Source organism: Topomyia yanbarensis, chromosome 2, assembly GCF_030247195.1.
Source record: "Topomyia yanbarensis strain Yona2022 chromosome 2, ASM3024719v1, whole genome shotgun sequence".
Classification (NCBI taxonomy): Eukaryota; Metazoa; Arthropoda; class Insecta; order Diptera; family Culicidae; genus Topomyia; species Topomyia yanbarensis.
The window spans coordinates 337,362,166-337,375,109 of record NC_080671.1 but is presented as its reverse complement, the minus strand read 5'-3'; the positions used below and the strand labels follow the sequence as shown (position 1 = coordinate 337,375,109).

The window sequence follows — 12,944 nt, the reverse complement described above, 5'->3', positions numbered from 1 at the left end:
TATCAAGTATAGAAGATTATTTCAGCCGAAAGTATGATTGTGCGGAAAATAAAAAGTTACAATTTTCACTAAGTGCTTCATACCATCTACATTTTTCATCCGACTTTTGTGACTATTGGATTAAAATTTATGCAAAAAGATTATTTATCTCATTAGATTCTAAAAGAATTTTCTTCTGTCCTTGATTTATTATAAAAAATTTACTAGAAATATGCATTTTTTTAAAAAAAAGGTCGAACATTAGACTTTTTTTTACATTGGTCGATTGTAATCATAATAAATGTACATTTCTCGACAAACATACGATTACGGCTTAAAAGCCAACTGTCAAAATTCTCTTTGAAAGGAAACCTTGGACAAACCGTTACTGGCTAAACGCTTCATAGCAGTTAACGCAAGAGAAAACATTTTTAAGCATCTGTGATTGGCGGGTAACAGTTTGTCTGAAATTTCATTTCAAAGAGAATTTTGACAGTTGGCTTTTAAGCCGTCATCAGATGTTTGTCGAGATTTGATCTACGCATATTATACATTTTCGGAAAGGGCACATCAATACCTTTCGAACTGTTTCGATCGGATCCTAATTGAACAAGATATTGACAAATAACTAAAATAGTGCCCAAAAACACCTTTTTCAAAGAAATCATGAAAAGGCTTCTTTGAAAAAAAAAATGGACTTGGTTTTCGCATTCAGCTTATCGCGATTACCTTAAAATTGTTAAAATCTGTCACATTAGATTCTGAAAATATGAAAAATTATTTTTCTGTAATAAAAAATAGAGCAAAAACAAAAAAGCGGAAGCAAAAGAATTTTTTTTTTAACTCGAGCTTCTTTGAAAGAGAAATAGAGTATTATTTTCGTATTCAGCGACCCAAAATTAATCTAGAAAACACTTTTTCTCGTAACTTCATTTTTCTTGTAAACTAGTGTAATCTTATTTAACACCAAAAGAGATATGTGAAAAACAAAGCAATTTTCACTCGGTGCCTAATAACATCACCAGTTTTTGTCGGATTTTCGTGATATTAGGCTTAAAATTCACGTGAGAAGTTTGCTTGTCACATAAGATTTTAAAAGATTTTTTTTGCTGATTTATTTTTTTATGAAAAGTTACCCAAAAAATAGTAATTTTACCAAACACTACTTTTTTGACTTTGGTTGCTCTTAACCCTAAATTGTTGATATTTTATCCAAACATGTTATACATTTTTTGAATGGGCACATCAATACCTTTCGAATGGTGTGTTAATCGGAAGATTTGTTCCTGAAATATTGGCCAAAAACTGCAAAAAGTGCTCAAAAACACTTTTTTTAAAAATCTCAAAAACGGTTCTTTGAAAAAGAAAACATATGATTTTCGTGCTCAGCGACCCAAAATTGACTTAGAAAACACCTTTTTTCTTAACTTCATGCAATTAACCCAAAATTTGTAAACTAGTGTTACATGTTTAAAATACTGACGACTCTGTTGAGCTAACGCATTGAATCGTGTCAAATCAACAATTTTCATAAAAAAAAGTTTAATTGAAACAATTGCATCCGTATAATTTCTTTAATCGATATTGAAATAAGAGGTCATATATAGTAGGGCTCGTCAGTACTTCAAGACCCGGGGCCCGGCTCGGCTCTCGACGGCCCTGTGTGTCACAGGAGATATATAAAGAAGATTGGCGTTGTGGAAAATGTGAGGCGAAGAAAAAGAAAAAAAGGCACACTAGAAAGACAAACACGGAAAAGCTGAACAATGAGCGCCCCGAGAAAGTTGTTAAAAAGACCAAGGTGCCCAACGAGAAAAATGAGAACGTTATTAAAAAGCCGAAGGAACCTATAACTACAAAAGGTCAGCAAGTAGATACACAGGCTACAGCCCTACAATCGAAGCTTGCACCAACTGTGATGAAGACACACCCTGAGGTAGTTCATAAACCGTTGAAGCCCGCCGCGGTGACGTCATCGATATCGATGAAATCTTCCAAATCAGCGTACAATCCGTCGGAACCTGCATCAGCGATGTCATCAGTGTCGACAAAATCTTCAAAGGCTCGTTTACAACTGCAATTGCAAAAAATAGAAGCGGAACGGAGATTATTGGACGAGAAAAAGGTGTTAATGATCAAACGATTCCAAATTTTAGAGGAGCTAGCCGGCCTCGATGATCCGGAGATGAAAGATGAGGAAAAAAATTGATGGCGAGAACGTCGACGCCAATGCCAAAGTGGAAGAATGGCTACAGGATAAGAATTCAAAAGCAGGCAATTCGGAAAGCTGTCCCACAGGTGAGGAGTTTGACGGCGAACAGCAATCAGATCACGATAGTGATGAATCTTTGCCATCGGATAAAGAAGTAGGAGCTGACGTCGACAATAGTTTCAACCCGAGGAAGCGATCTACCCCGAAGACTGAAAAGCGGCGAATAACCAGTAACCAGTATACCTGTAACCTGTCCCGCAATCAGATTGCCGCCCGCCAGGTTGTCCCAAAGGAATTGCCAATGTTTAATGGGAATCCTGAGCATTGGCCGATGTTTTTTGCTACCTACGAGAGCACGACGCGAATGTGCGGACTAACTGACGACGAAAACATGCTTCGTTTAAGAAACTGTCTGCGTGGAGATGCGCTTGCCGCGGTACAAAATTTCTTGCTTCACCCGTCGACAGTCGACAAGGCGATGAAGGCCCTGAAGCTGCGCTTTGGACATCCACGATATATCATTCGAGTGCTGAAAAATAAGATCATGTCACTACCACCGCTGAGAGCTGACTCCATTAATAAAATGATCGACTTTGCCTTTTCTGTTCAAAACCTTGCAGTAACGATCAGCGCATGTGGTACAGAGGAATACACACAGGATATGTCGATGGTGGATGGCCTGGTGGAAAAACTCCCTGCGCCGATGAAGTTGGATTGGGCCAGGCATAGCAAACGCCTTCGAAAGGTAAACATATTAAGTTTTAGTGATTGGATTTTCGATATGGCGGAAGATGCTAGCATCGTAGCTGATCCGCCTACAATGCAGGAACACTCCGCGAGTAAGGAGACACGAAGAGGTACAAAGGATTTTGTAAACACTCACGGTGAATCACAAACGAGCAGAATGAACCCGCCTGGTTTAGCGAAAAGTGACCATCGTGCAGTTACGTCAGCTGCGACGCAGAATCTCAAATCAATGCCGTGTGCCGCATGCAAAGGCACTTGTGCATTCCTTGCAAAATGTAAGCGTTTCTTGGATCTCTCGTACGATGCGAGGTGGGCTGTAATCCGTGAAGCAAGGACATGCCGTAAATGTTTGAGAAGACACAAAGGAGGATGCGTGTCTAAAGATTGTGGTGTGAATCAGTGTACCTTTAAACACCACCCATTGCTACACAAGGAACTGCAAGTGAATTCGTCAATAGCGCTTGGTTCACGACGTGATGAGCAATCATGCAATACTCACCGAGGTGGATCAAGTTCAGTCCTGTTTCGCTACATTCCGGTAGTAGTTTACGGAAATGGTATCTCGGTTCACTGTTATGCCTTTTTAGACGATGGATCGTCGCTAACCCTTGTAAATCAAGACCTTGCAGATGAACTCAATATTTCTGGGGATCCCCGTCCGCTATGTCTAAAATGGACCGGGGGCACACACCGCTTCGAAAAGAATTCAAGCAGTGTAAACTTCGACATCTCCGGTGAAAAAGGAAGGCGGTTTTCACAGAATGACGTCCGGACAGTGAAGGACCTTCAGCTACCGTCACTATCACTCGATGTTGAGCAGCTTCAAACTGATTATCGGTATCTTCAGAATATTCCTCTAGAGTCGTACCAAAACGTTAGACCACGACTACTAATTGGTGTAAAACACGCGAATGCTACCCTTGTTAGAAAGAGTCGTGAAGGGGAATATGGTCAACCAATAGCTGTAAAGACTAATCTTGGTTGGACAGTTTACGGTGGAGCTACAGCTGAACAGACAATGAATATGCTACATTACACGTGTCACGTTTGCCAGTGTGACCACGAAATTGATGATACCCTACAACAGTCTATGAAGGAATACTTCAATATCGATAGTTTGGGCATCATGGGACCTGGAAAGGAAATCCGTTCCCTTGACGATGAACGAGCTCTGAAACTGCTACGAGAACTTACACTCTTCGACGGAAAAAGGTACGAAACCGGATTACTCTGGAAACGAGACGATATCACACTCCCAGATAATAAACAAATGGCTCTAAAACGCTTCTACAGTTTGGAAAGTCGCATGAAGAAAGACCCCGACATGGCACGTATTCTGAAGGATAAGATGGCAGAATATGTGTCAAAGGGCTATGTACGGAAACTCACAAAGGGTGAACTAATGAAAAGTCATGAACGTTCCTGGTACTTGCCAGTGTTCCCAGTCACTAATCCCAATAAGCCTGGCAAAATAAGATTAGTGTGGGACGCCGCTGCCTCGTCGAATGGAATCTCACTGAATTCTGCCTTATTGGCAGGGCCAGATCTGCTTACTCCATTAACATCGGTCCTGTACAAATTTCGAGAGTTCCGGTTTGCAGTAGCTGGTGACATATGCGAAATGTTTCACCAAGTACGCATTCGCAGTGAAGACCAGCATAGCCAGAGGTTCTTGTGGAGAGACCACGTTGGCCAAAAGGAACCTAGCGTCTACGTGATGGAAGTCATGACCTTCGGCGCATGTTGCTCCCCGGCAAGCGCACAATTCACGAAGAACCTTAACGCGAAACGTTTCAGTGGACAGTTTCCAATGGCTACTACTGCAATAATAAAAAACACGTACGTAGATGACATGTTATGCAGCTTAGAAACTGAAAAGGAAGCGATAGACCTGGTGAAATCGGTTTGCTTCGTTCAAGAACAAGGTGGATTCGAAATCCGCAATTGGATGACCAACTCTCCAGCAGTTCTCTCAGCAATTTGCGGCACTGGAAGAGAGGAAAAAAGTCTTGACTTTTCGTCGAATTTAGCCACAGAAAAGGTGCTTGGGATGTGGTGGAACACCAATAGCGACTGTTTCACCTTCAAGTTGAATCGGATCAGACTAGGGCAGGACCTGCTGGAAGGGAAACGCTGCCCTACTAAACGGGAGGTTCTACGTACTCTAATGTGTATCTACGATCCACTGGGACTCATCGCACACTATCTCATATTCCTCAAGGTGCTGCTACAGGAGATCTGGCGAACGGCCGTAGGTTGGGACGAGCAGATTAACCAACAATGCTTTGAAAAATGGCAAATGTGGATAAAGCTACTCCCTCAAATCGAAGACTTGAGTATATCTAGATGTTACAGACAGACTACCTCAGCCGATACTGGAACAGAAATCCAACTTCACACCTTCGTCGATGCTGGAGAAAATGGTATGGCAGCAGTAGTGTATCTCCGTTACGTCGACGGAACAACGGTCGAATGTACGCTGGTTGCTGCCAAAACGCGGGTGGCACCGCTCAAGTACTTATCAATCCCTAGACTGGAGCTTCAAGCAGCTCTCATCGGAGCAAGACTCGCAGATTCTGTCGTCCGTGGTTTGTCCATCAAAATAAACCGACGTGTCTTCTGGTCAGACTCACGAAACGTGTTATCCTGGCTGCGCTCTGAACACCGTAGGTACAGCCCATTCGTGGGAGCACGAGCCAGTGAGATACTAGAGTTGACAGACGCTTCCGAGTGGAGATGGGTTCCAACAAAGTGGAACATCGCCGACGAAGGCACTAAATGGCAACACCAGCCCACCTTAACTAACGACAGCAGGTGGTACAAAGGACTCGGGTTCTTATGGACATCTGAAACTGATTGGCCAGAAATGCCTTTCCAATTGGAGAGTACAACTGAAGAGCTCCGTGCCACTGTCCATGTGCACTTTGAAAGTTCCAACGCAGTACTACCAGCGAACAACTACTCAAATTGGAGACATTTGGTTCGCGTCACCGCGTATGTTCTTCGTTTTGCTGACATACGCGGCACGCGAACGGTCGGAGTTCTCACTAGCAAAGAACTTCGCCGAGCTGAACAATTTCACTATCGCACAGCACAGCACGACAGCTACCGTGATGATCTTGCGATCCTGACAGTTAAAGACCAAAAAAACGCTATTTCGAAACGAAGCCCACTCTATAAGTTGAATCCTTTCATCGATGCGGATGGAATCCTGAGAATGCGCGGTAGAACAATAAATTGCGAGTATGTACCAATGGAAGTGAAATGTCCCATAATTCTTCCACGAGATCATGCGGTCACCAAGCTGGTCGTCGAGAGTTACCACCAGAAGTTTCACCATCGAAACAACGAGACTGTCATTAACGAGATAAGACAAAGGTTCAGTATTTATCACTTGCGCAGAGTATATTCTAAGGTCAGAACTGACTGCCAACGGTGCAAAATACGGACGGCTCTACCACGTCCACCAGCTATGGCGGACCTTCCCAGATGCAGGCTAGCCGCATTCACTCGCCCGTTCACCCACACTGGTGTGGACTATTTCGGACCAATGGAAGTGGCTGTGGGACGACGGCTAGAGAAGAGATGGGGAGTTCTCTTGACATGCCTTACTGTACGCGCCATTCACATAGAAGTAGCAAGCTCTTTGAATACCGCCTCGTGTATAATGGCTTTACGCAACTTTATGTCACGTCGAGGTACTCCAGCTGTCTTCTACAGTGACAGAGGAACCAATTTTATCGGCGCGGAACGTGAGTTAAAGGTAGCTCTCCGGGAGGTTGATCAAGATGCGATGATGCAGGAGATGGTATCCTCAAGTACATCCTGGTGCTTCAACCCCCCCGCTTCTCCTCATATGGGGGGAAGCTGGGAACGATTGATTCAAACCGTCAAACGGACCCTGTCGGAATTTAATTTGTCTCGACGACCGACAGACGAGGAGTTGAGGAACGCGCTAATTGAGGTCGAGGGCATCATCAATGCACGGCCCCTAACCCACGTGCCGATAGAAGATGAAGCAGCCCCCGCGCTGACCCCTAATCACTGGCTGTTAGGTACTTCCAATGGTTCCAAGCCGCTAACATTGTTAAACGATAATTCGGTAGCATTGAGGCGCGGTTGGCACGTGTCGCAGATGTTGGCCAACAGATTCTGGCGTAGATGGCTTCAGGATTACCTTCCAGAAATCACTGGCCGTTCCAAATGGCATCAAAGAGTCAAACCAATAAGGGAAGGCGACATCGTGTTGATTGCAGATCCAGATCTTCCGAGGAACTGCTGGCCAAAGGGGCGCGTGATTGGAACCGTCAACCGGGACGGTCAGGTACGCAGAGTGACGATCCAGACGAATAGAGGTGTCTACGAGAGACCGGCAGTGAAAGTAGCGGTGCTCGATGTAAAGTCCAAGGAAGAGTTAGCCAACCTAGAGACGGAGTTGCCGAACTGGGGGGGAGTGTCATCGAGCCCCTCGTCACTGATAAGTGATAACGCTGCCAGCTCAGCCGGAAAGTCTACCCGTTAGGTCAATAACGACGATAAACGGACATACACAGCGAAGACAAGTAAATTCAGAACAATAGAGTAGTGAGATAAACCCTTTAGTTTTGGAAGCACGCTTTTCTGCTCCATGAAGATCATTAAAATTTATATTGGATTTATTAACTAAATTAATATTATTATTGTGCTTAAATCTAAGGTTTGTAATTATTACATGCAATTTATACTTAATATTAACTAAAATTAACTTAAAGATAAACTTACAACTATTGTTAACCTAAAAGTACGAGGAGAGAGTGAACTATTGCTATCTTAAAAGTAAAGGTGAAATTTATATTTATATTGCATCATCATCAACGCTAATTTACCAATTGCTCATTTAGAGACCGAAAGTGGTTAGATCTACGCTATAGTGGTCAAAATCTTGCCTGTACACGTAACGACAAAGGGCACTAAACGTAAGCAATCACAATTCTAACCTAAAATGTAAATGAATTTATAATTATGTTTATTATCAGGAAATTAAAGTTTGGCGTGAAACGAGTGAATCCTCCCTTTAATGCTTCGAACGAATAAATAAGGCCGCCTACTACAATTTCGGAAATACCGCTCTTAGACTCTTGTTACCTGGAGTAACAGATTGGGAACACGAACTTTTTCAATTTTGAAAAGTGAGAAAATTGCAATTTTTGTTCTCTCTTGTATCTAACTTCTATTGAACTGGTATTTTCAGAATACATGCGTCCTATCTATCCCAAAATATAACTCTTGCCTTGATTTGTTAAATCCATAGCAAATTTGAGTCGGAACGATTCGGATTACTAACTTTTGAAAGATTTTGTTTCACGCGCAATGTTTAACGAGCTAAACAGCATTAGCAAACCTCTACTTTTGACAGCTAGCAGTGGCGGATCCAGAGGGGGGGTCTTGGGGGTCCGGACCCCCCCCCCCCCCGAAATTTTTTAACTTCATGAGAAATTGTTAAAGTAGTTTCTATTTTAAATTCATTCTAAATTCTAAAACATTCCAAATCAGATTCGTTCACCAAAGCTGATTTTAATTAAATGAGGGTATTACATATTACTTATTTTACAATGAACATTTCAAAATCGAAAATTTCGGACCCACTCCGAAATTTTTTTCTGGATCCGCTCCTGACAGCTAGTATTGTTGCCAATCTTTAGTAAATATATGTAACATTGCCATCGAATGCAGAAATTATTCGAGAATATAAAGGTATAGTTTATTAGTCCTAATAATTATTTTTGAAATTTTTACTTTCGGCCAGCTTTTTCAATCAAATACTCCTCGGTGCGCCGGCCAATGGCAAGTTGCTACTTGCTGTTGTCATTTCAAAGCGACAGTTTTATTTCTTACACAATTTGAAAACTTTACTTGTATGTCAGTTCTCAGCGGTACACTGTTACACGGATCAATTAAAACCATATTTGCGCATGAAGAGCACAAAACCTATAACTAATAGTCAAGGAGTAGAAACGCAAATTCTATAACTAATCTAGTTATAAATTTTGTGCTCTTCACGCGCAGAGATGTTTTCAAACAAATAGTTTTTACCAAAATTGTTCTCCACTAAGGAGAAATATAGCATAGTGAAAAAGTTTACCAAGTAGTGTTTACCATATCTCAATATTTTCCTTCTAGCTCCTTCTGGTAACCACCCTATCGCACCATTGTAGGACACTGTTCTTGTATGATATATGTGACTCTTTTACAATGTCTTACAATAAGAATTACGATCAGCGAAAAACATGTTATTCCGACATTGTGAGTTGCTGTAGGGAAAAGAATTTTGACGATTTACTCCCATCTAAATGTTTAAAATGGTTGAATATACTAAAGTCATGTTGCACTGTTATCATTATTGGTATTTTTTTAAACCCTCGCTTACCTAACTAAAATTAACAGTACACGATCCTTCAAGATAACCCCTTCAAATCCTAAAAAATCTCCATCCACTGAAAAGGAACAGGCCAGTCCCCATCTAATGACAACCTTTCATTAGTGAAACCTGTCACGATAAAAACCCCCTCAGCATTTGCCATCCTACCTCACCTCCGTTCCCGCAACAAACTGCCTACCAGCCGCACCCGGAAATAAATACAAATCAATTTATCTCACTCACCTAATTCGTCTCCAACCGCCCCCACCCACAGTCGAAAATTAACAAAAGCCAAGATCCAACGGTTGATGGGATATATTACTACAGCCAAAGTGGCAGCTAATTTGACGAGCACCAAGTCCTCAGTCCCTGCCCTGCTGACTGTGGTAACCAACGAAACGGGCAATGAGAGGGATTATCACGGATAGCTCGGACTCGGACAGACGTGAGTGGTAGGTACAGGAATGACTGAGGGTAAGGATGGATTCCGTTTTTATTTGTCGACAGCAAAAAAAAACAAAACCTCCCGGCGACGATGAGGACGAAGTCAGTCGGGCGGCCTGAAAGACAAATTATCTATTAAAGTAATTTAGGTTAAATGTATCTGATTGTTGGGTGTCTGGTAGTACGTGAAGTGAGCTGGCAAGTGGCGGTACGCTGTTCTATCGTTTTATAAGGTATTTTTCATTGAAGAAATTGTTCAAACTGGTCAATTTTATAGCAAAATTTTATCTGTTAAGGTAAACGGTATGCTCAGGACATGTTATAATCTTTTCTATTACTAAAATTTGTTTGAGCATTGGGAATGGACAACGACAAGAGGGAGTTTTGTTTTCATAAATTTCGTAATTGCAATACCGCATCGCATGTGAGTATCAAGCCAGGGATGATTATTCGAACACGAGAATGTGTTTTCTCTTGGATGACACTTTAGGGATCACTCGATTTGTTTGTTTAGGTTGTGTTGTGGACCATGTCAAACCGTGTGGGTATCGTTTCGAATGGTCTACGTATTTACGATATGCGTACTTAAGCGAAGAGCTCGCTAAGTCTTTTTCAAACTTTAGTGACAATTAATAGTATTGTATATAGTCGTATAGTATATAGTGTTTAATTATCGTCAATTTAGTTTATTTTAAATATGATACTAATTTGTACTTCAGCTCTTATCTTATTTTATATTATTCAAATCATTATTTTGCAACTTCTGATTTGACTAAAACTACGAATTTTAGTAGTTGATCGTTCTGGAGTTAGATAACTCCAAAATCAGCTGAGATAAAGTCGGTTAAAATATCGGTGTGAAGTAAATATGTGCAGAGAAAGTACATGTCGACCGTGTCAGACCTATTCTATAATAAATCCCTAGGGTGGTGGACAAAAAAGGTCGGTCAAAAGTAAACATTTTAATCATAGCTTGTCCTTTTCTGAACTTACATGCATACATACATACCATCGGTAATTATGTTTCTGGTTGCCTCACAGAATCCATCCGGAATTAACCGCTACGACCAAGGATACCATTTTTTCCGTCGTCGTGTCCAGCTAATTCAGTAAGGAAGGGAAAAGGATTGTTTGGGTTGCGGATATGGTCACTTGGCATGTCGGTTTCTCGCTAATATATAATGCGGTAGGTCGACACGCATCACGGGTAGCATTGGAACAAACATTACAATACGATAATAAAATATCCCTAAAGTGAAGGTTTGTTGAGTGGAATAAAAACGAGATTAAATTCAATGGTCCTTTGGGGTTGCCCAAATAACTTCACGATAGAAGAAATGCGTGTTGTCGGTATAATAGTCAATTTATTACTTAAATTTTAAAGAATAATCGATCTTATGTGTGGTATAATACTTCTTGAGTTCTGAACACTCAGGGTAGGGTTATATGAGTGACCGTGAGGGCACCGCCACACTGCTCTCCCCTTTACCAAAATCTGCGGAGAATCTTAACGTGACGTCCTGATCTAGTCTTGTATGGTGATGTTTCGGTTAGAGATGGGCGGGTATGGGTATTTTTACCCGATACCCGACCCGAACCCGTACCCGTAGGATTCGGGGCGGGTTCGGGTTTTGTTATCGCCAGGTACGGGTCGGGTCGGGTACATTAAAAAAATATTTATTCCGGGTACGGGTCGGGTCGGGTTTTTACGAAATATTTCGCATTTAGCCGTATAAATATTTTTGAATGTTTGGGTGACCTTTTCCCGCAAATATCAAAAAGTGATAAATTATCTTCGTAGAAAAATATTAAAACAAGCGTTATATTCCCATTTTGACATACAGTCGTCCTATAGGTCAGCGTGTATAGAATGAACGGGACTATCCACAGATTTTGAACTGGAAATTCATAATCTAAATTTTGCTGTACTATTAAACGAGGAAACATTGCTTTTTATGAAGTTCCTCGAGCATTTTTGAAGTATTAATGTTGTAAATTTCTTTCATCTTTCCAGCATTCAGAAAGACAAACAAGTGTATGGGAAAGATATGACTTCTATCAACCTGTTTAAGGAAAATAGTCTAAATTAACCACCAAACATAAAAAAATGTAGATTTTTTATGGTTTTATTGACAAAAACTTTTAGCGTTATTACAAAATTTATTGACGCACAAGATTATTCCGATTAATCAAAAATAATCCGATAAATTGTACCCAAGATTACTGAATAAATTACACAACAATCATGGATAGAAGTTGAGCGTATTTAGAATTAAATTGATGTTTGTTTAGGTGTTTAGATGGAAGAATTTATCTTATCGAAAATTTACTAAAAGAAGCCCATTAAACTGAAATATACCGTGATTTTAGGGTAAAAGAGTTTCGTAAAAAATGCTGTTGCCAAGAGGAATCTAGAACTGTGACATTTCTGGTTTCGTTCACATGTAAAGATTTATGCCGAAAGATAAGCATGTCTGAAGTCAACAAAATGATAGTCATTTTCAATGTAAAATCGTATACTGAATCCAGAATTCAAAAAGTCCAAAAATTTTACCGTAGAACAGTTTTCGACGTAGAGTGAAGAAATAAATTTCATCTTTGAAATAAAATGTACGTTTAGTAAAGCACAAATATCTACGGTTAAAGTGCATCGACATGGAATGTTATTATGTTAAAGTTAGGGTAATTGCATGTATTTTTAGTTGTCCGAGCATTCTGTTTTAATGCGACTAATAGTTCTGACCGTTTTTATTAGTTTGTTGAACTTTTTCTCATTATTTCCTCGTTCCATTAGAAAAATGAGCGTTTGGTCAATATTTTGGGCAAGATAAAGCAATTCAGATAATTATTTTTGAGGAAAACTGAAAGCTTGCTAACATCCAATGAATATAAACACATGTTTGTTTGAATCAGATGAAAATTGCGAAAGTTATTCATTTTTTTTGTAAAATAGAACTTTTTTGAGTTTCTCTGGGTCAATTTTTTGAACCGTCTCTTTTTTTTAAAACTCTTTAAAAAATTTAATTAAGAATTTTGAGAGATTTTGAGCTGTGGTAATATTAAACTATAACAATAATTTCAGGCTTATTGAAGTGATAAGTCATCGAATGATTGGTATACAATACTGCGTGTAATATTTATACGTGTTATATAGTAAATAACACT

At 40.4% G+C, this 12,944-nt stretch overlaps 1 protein-coding gene across 1 annotated transcript; it reads left to right on the top strand.

Annotated features, from left to right (window-relative positions):
- Nucleotides 1-2,171: 2,171 nt before the first annotated feature.
- Nucleotides 2,172-7,460, top strand: LOC131680618 (uncharacterized). The gene has a single exon (XM_058961333.1). It carries the CDS (start codon nucleotides 2,172-2,174, stop codon nucleotides 7,458-7,460), a length of 5,289 nt encoding a protein of 1,762 aa, XP_058817316.1.
- Nucleotides 7,461-12,944: the final 5,484 nt, after the last annotated feature.

What these genes read in the sequence shown, in the direction of transcription:
- LOC131680618 (XM_058961333.1), top strand. Translation starts at nt 2,172, where the DNA reads ATGAGGAAAAAAATTGATGGCGAGAACGTCGACGCCAATGCCAAAGTG.